This window comes from Azolla caroliniana, unplaced genomic scaffold, assembly GCF_043228905.1.
Source record: "Azolla caroliniana isolate FFs.n. ecotype wild unplaced genomic scaffold, voAzoCaro1.0.p SCAF_10, whole genome shotgun sequence".
Classification (NCBI taxonomy): domain Eukaryota; kingdom Viridiplantae; phylum Streptophyta; class Polypodiopsida; order Salviniales; family Salviniaceae; genus Azolla; species Azolla caroliniana.
The window spans coordinates 16,642,002-16,648,744 of NW_028230445.1; the positions used below are offsets into that span (position 1 = coordinate 16,642,002).

Sequence of the window (6,743 nt, forward strand, 5' to 3'; positions counted from 1 at the left end):
TCTGATCATTTATAAAGATCTTTTATTTATAGAGGAGTATTTCTATTTACTTTCTTAAGATATAATTTAAGGGTTTTTTTTTTAGGGTTTTCCTAGGTGAAGCCAAAACTAACAAAGAAGCTATAACAAGCTTGCAAGAGTTTGCTCCAGCCAATAACTTTCCTCCTCCTCATCATCATCATGATCCTCGGAGTGACGATGGCGACGGTGTCGTCTTTCCTGCTCTTCTTCTGTTCTCTCTCGCTCTCCTTCTCGGCGTGTATCTCTTCTGGTCGATTTACTGGGTGGAGGAAAGATTACCTCTTCATCCCTCCCTAACTGCTTCAAGGTCCCCTGTTCCACATTGAATGCCGAGGCAAGTACTTGTCGTGGGATACCATGATACACCGAGTTTCGGCCCGCAAGGAATGAAATCGTCGGCCTAAAAATACATAAAACATTTCTATCGATTGAATTAACCGATACAAGTGTAATCAACTTAAAAATCGGCGTAATGCATGTTCACTGATGAATAGAACATGAATAAACCAATGTAATCAACTGAAAATCGGTGTAATGCATGTTTGATGAATAGAACAAGGTGTGAGCGATCAACCCACAATCAAATTGGTTAAATCAAAATTCGGTAATGGTGTAATGCATGTTCACTGATGAATAGAACAAGGTGTGAGCGATCAACCCACAATCAAATTGGTTAAATCAAAATTCGGTAATGCATTTAGGGTTTAGTGTATATGTTTTTAACTGGTGTACAAACATTGGTAAAATGTAATGCAATATTGGAAAAATCAGTGACACAATCAAATAAACTTACCTATGCATTTATACCTGTGTAATCCATACCTGTGTAATCCTATGAGGCTGTTATGTATTTCACTGATAAATTAAGGTGTACAAATCAAATAATCAAATAAACTTTTAAGAAGAATTTATCTATGAGACACTGATAAATTAAATCAATGTTGGAAATCAGTGACATAAAATAAAAAAACCTTGGAAGAATTTTACCTATGAGATGTTAGAAGGTCTATATACTCAAGCCCTTCGTTTCCAGCTATCTTGACCGAGGGGAAGAACTGCGGGATGACAATGGAGGAGCCCTCACGAACCTCTTCATCGAAGACTGTCCGCCCATCACCGCTAGACACTTGAATACGGCCGTTACCACGTGTCACATAGATCAATTGGTGCGCATTAGGGATGTAGGAAGGAGCAAACATGGCATTCTACAAAGAAAAACCAAAAGAACATGTGAGTAAAATCATTTAGACCGAGAATCATACGAATTTGTAGCAAATCAATCGAGCTAGGGGATTGATTTGCTATAACATTTTAGATTTTGATTTTGGACCGATGATTAATCATACTAAATTGTACCAATGATTAATCATACTAAATTGTACCAAATCAATCAAAAGCTAGGCGACTGATTCGCTTAAAAGATTTTAGATTTTTTTTTTACCTCCTCTAGCGAGATTCTGACCACGCTAAAGCCCACATGGAGCAAGGCAGGGAACTTCTGGAAATCTATCATGTCGATGATGCCGCCCTTCTCGACGAAGAAGTCGGGCTGGTTGCGAGAGGCAGCATAGTGAATTTCGCGGAAGTATGGAACCATATCATGATGATGGCCACTGATTCTTCCAGCTTGTCTCCCTCTCATCATCATCCCTGCGTCATTATTGTCGAGGTCGCGGCCATGTCTCTCGCGCCGCGACCTAGAATATGTGGTCTCCTCAAATGACTCCTCTCCACGAGATTGGGGGAAATGGAGAGTGCGCTGCGTACGGATTATGCTAACCTCGCTCTGGCTCTCCAGAAGGGACCTTATGGTCTCCTTGTCCACACCCCATGCCGCGCCCAGGGCTTCATGGCTAAACCCATGGAGCAAGGATCCGAAGTGTCGCTTCTGCCCGCCCACTAGGGCGAATTGCTAGGCAAAATAGGAAACAAAAAAACACACACTATGACATGAGACAAATCAGGAAACACCAAAAGTTTTCGACATGAGACAAAACATGGAAACACCACCAACAGATTTTTGACATGAGAGACATAAGATAAAACACAATTTACAACGAATTTGCACCGTGCAATTTCATTGAGAGATTACTTAATATGAGGCGATAAAATTCTTCAAACAAATTACAGTGAATTTGCACCATAATTGAGAGATACTTATATTAAAGAGGCGACAAAAAGAATATTCTTCTTACATGGGCACGGCCGGGGTGGACACCGACACTGGTGTCGGTAGCACACAATACACGATGGACCTCATTCCCAGCATTATACCACCAGTAGATGGTGCCCTCGGGGATGGCAACCACATCTCCTTTCTTCACTTGTCGAATGTAAGGCTGAGCAGCGATCGAACCTCTCAATCCAGGGAACACAGCACCCATGTACCCACAACCTAGGGCATAAAGACATGTTAGAATTGATAGATTACACAGACAAAAGATCTTTTGGATGTTCTAGGATGCTAGATTACAGAAGTTTTTGGATGTTAGAATGCTCGACAAAACATCTTGAAAACATGTTAAATGATGATCCTAGATGATTACACATCAAAAAATTCTTGCTAGATTACACATCAAAATTCTTTAGCAACCTTAGATGTAACATAGACTGCATTATACATTAAGATTACACATAATCAAACTCTTATATAATATAGTTCACACAAACATCTTGAGAAACATAAGAATTGCTAAACTCTTAACACATCAAACTCTCATATTTTTCTACGCAAACATCCTGAAAACAATGTTGGTTAGAATGCTAGATTACACATCAAAACTCCTTTTATTAGCCAACCTTGTGTGACATAGCCAATCTTGGGGACATCGGTATAAACCGGCAGGAGCAACCCGTTCTCTTGGAGCTCGAGCTCGCCGACCCCGATGGCCATGTTGTGGATGGCACCCACGTTCTGCGACCACATACGCATGGCACCCCCGTCCGTACGGAGGACATCATGGGGGTCACCCAAGTCTAGATTGAGCTCTTGTTGCTCCTCATGGTGGTGAGGCCGACGGCCGTGCTCATCCTCTTCGTGCTCTTCTTCTCCACGTTCGCCGCGCCTCTCCTCTCGCGTCTTCAAAGATTCATCCTCGCGTTCCAAATAACGTGAAGATAACGATGACTGGGACTTCCGGCCCAAGACGACCACGACCGAAGGGGATACAAGGAGGGTGACCATGGCCAAGAGAGCTAAGAAGTTCATGAAACTACAGTAGTGATGACCCATGGTGTTTGATGTGTTAAAAAAAAAAGGACCTAGTATTTGTGATTGATGAAAGATTTGAACTAACTACCTAGGCACTCCTTTTGTGGAACCCTACTCCATTCTATCCCAACAATATCTAACTGACTTACTTATATAGGTGCTTTTAACTCCCCCTACTCATCATTGTGTCTTTCTATTCTCAATCATCAAACTCCTTTACATGCACACCATGTACGTGCTTCCCCTTCCTTTAGCACGTGTCCCCACCCTCCTATGCATGCCATTTTGTCACGTGGATATTATTTCTCTAGATCTCTCTAGTAGCACTAGACCAAGTCTTGAATGCTTATGAATAAAACCATGTTTACATTAAATTCCATCCTAGAATACTCCCCCTACTTTCAATACCTTGGTATAAAGTTCGTTAGGGGTATTCTTGGTAAATACCCAAACGTTATAAAATCTCAATATGGCAACTTTACATCGAAATTCGTCTTGTCTTCCATGGTTTAGAATATGGCAACCCTCAAAAGTAATTCAACAAGATGGTGCAAAAAATGTGTTAATGTTTCATGCAATTGCCTTTGGCAATGCCGACTCTAACATGAATATAATGGACAACGCTCCTTATAAATTAGGTCTATACTAGGAGCATCCCTAGCTTCTCTAAAGAATATATATTTCCATATTATCATACCTAACAAGATTAATAGCTTTTCTTTATCATACAAATGATTGAATTTAGATAACTTTTATTATATCATTGCTACCATTTCACATGTACTTTTATTTCCTTATTAAATTCAGGTAACTTTTATTATTTCATAGCTACCTAGAAGAACCAAGAAAATTTCACAATATACTTGGACATAAGAATTGAGTGGTTCTTAAGTACATAATTGTTTCACGTAAAGGTTTAAGCTATTAAAAACCCATTTGGAGTAACGAGATGCATAGGCTATTTTTGTGCGCTCTAGAACACCACAAGCTAGATGATAAAAAAGCTTTCTATTGCCTTAATAATAATCATGCAGTCTTCTCTCTTTCATGTACTATATGGCTCGAGTGAATCATGGGTCATTAAATCTAACTAGTTTCGCTAGGAAATTCAAAACTCGGGTGAATTGTTTAATTGTTGATTCAACTATCAAGGATTACATATCCACAACAAATGATTTACCTCTTTCATGCAAGATAGAATGTGTGGGATAAATATATGTTGAATTACTTTTGAGAATGGTGTCTACTATTCTATGAGAATGATAGTAGATACCAAAACGCAATTCAATTTCATCATCTGAACGAGTAAAACATTCAATGTTGTCTATGTGAAGCCAGTCAAGTAACATCACTAGTAACTACATCAAAACTTTCTCATCCTTGATGTACCAATTAATAATAGTTTATTAGCACAAAAGGATGAGTTTTTGTTTGCGATAGCCAATAGTACTAGTAGACCCAAATGCCTTCAAGAACAGTTAAGACTTCAAAGTTTTCAATATGTAGAAGGATTGACAATCATTTCTAATGTTGACACTTTCCTAAACCTTCAAAAATTTATCAATTCAATATTGATTTTATTAATGTGGTTTTCCAATGGTTATGCATTTATTCAATTCTTTGTTAGATAGTTATGTGTAAGGCTATTATGTGGATTTTCGTGAAATCTTATAATTAAATTTTAAAGGTCATTCAAAACATATATTTGGATATTTTCATGTTGTGTATATTCGGGCCAAAAGTGTGGTTAAAACTCTCGAATTCCAATTTATAACTATAGTTTGTGTTTCTTTCCTTCAACTTAATGATTTGTTTTTCTAGCATTTCACCATGGTGCTATGTATAATTCCACACAATATAATACTTTAACTAAAAGAAAATTTGTCCTTGTTACTAACTAGATAGTCACTGAATTTGCATATATTTGTGCTTCAAATATTTACTATCCTACTTTGTATCATGACCCAAACTTCATGAATCTCTAACTAAGTAGGCTATAGATAATATTTATTAGTTCATTCATTGGGCTAGTATGTTTGTGCATGACAAATTCTTTTAGTTTACCTACCTACCTACCTACCTATCTATCTATCTATCTATCTATCTATCTATCTATCTATATGTAAGTATTAGTTTTGGAGCTATGTATATGACTGAATCTATATCTTTATTTTCAAGTGTCTCAAATGCTTTATCATATATAATAACTTTGTGAATATCAAACTTCGATTAAATTCTTCTTCTAAGTTTACCACAATATGTATGTATATATAATATATACATTGATGACAATTCCAATGAGGAAAAACTTACAATGGCTTCTGATCACAATCTAAATATTGTACTAACAATCCTTTGATTGTCCTTGATAACATTCTTGTTTGTTTGTCTAGAGATCATATACATATGTAGTCATTAATGGTGCCACTAATTTATAGAAATATATTATACCAATAATTATCCCATTTTTGACAACCAATTAATGCAATCATCATTGGACGAATTTCTTGTCAATATACTCTAGGGTGATTACTAGGACATATAGTGACCTGTACTAAAACACACACACACACATTATTATTTGTCTATGAAATGTTATTAAAATTAGATATGGTTTAAGGAGCATGCATGGGAATAACCATAAATCATGACAACAATATTTCTCACACTTTTGGAATTAATGTATCACATTCACTACACATGTCCTAATTGTAGGAATGTATATCCAGTGTTCACTCCATTAGTGATTATTCATGAGGGGACAATAATCTTGGTTTAAAACAAATAGGTCTGATGCAAATAGTTTTAAGTCACATCACGTGTACACTTCTAGATAGATTAACAATTCTTCATATTATTGAAGGCAATTTCTACATTGCATCAAATGGGTAAGTTGTAACTACAAAAAGTACATCAAATTCTCTACTACCATGCTTTGCAAATATTGCATAAAGTTGAGAAGTACTACCCTAACCATAGCCACTATAGGATGTAGTTATAAATGTGATGTATTATGCTTCAGCCCTTATTGCATGAATCACTGAATTCTTTAAAATACATGACCCAAAAGAAGGTTATTGGCTTGTCACTTTTCATGAGAATAATTGGCGTATTTGGATCAACAAGTTGTTCACTTTTTAAGAATTGTCCAACCATAGTCCAAGATATTCATGATTTATTACTGAAATAAGCCAAATTTGAAGCCATATAGCACCATCATATGCTTATTGGTAAGTGTACTAAACGTTGATGCTAAAAGTGATTGTTTCCTAATAATCCACTCCTTCAAAGTGTGGTCTTCCATTACTCAAAATTGAATTGTATTTCTTACGGCAACCATTTATCTTGTATGAGGATTTTCCACATTTAGAAGAAAAATCTTGATTGGAGAGAGAAACAAAAATTGATACATCAAATTATTATGTAAATGGTTTTGGGGTTTAACACTAAAATTGATAAACTTTGTTCTTGTTTGTCATTAGAGATGGCTAATGACTCTTAATGTTCACCA

At 36.6% G+C, this 6,743-nt stretch overlaps 1 protein-coding gene across 1 annotated transcript; it reads right to left on the bottom strand.

Annotated features, from left to right (window-relative positions):
* Nucleotides 1-10: 10 nt before the first annotated feature.
* LOC147859220 (cocosin 1-like) lies at nucleotides 11-3,253 on the bottom strand. The gene is made up of 5 exons (XM_087326294.1): nucleotides 2,821-3,253; nucleotides 2,217-2,416; nucleotides 1,463-1,933; nucleotides 1,009-1,226; nucleotides 11-421 (listed from the first exon to the last, which is right to left on the bottom strand). Exons 1-5 carry the CDS (start codon nucleotides 3,251-3,253, stop codon nucleotides 121-123), a joined length of 1,623 nt encoding a protein of 540 aa, XP_087182420.1. The 3' UTR covers nucleotides 11-120.
* Between the last annotated feature and the right edge of the window lie 3,490 nt (nucleotides 3,254-6,743).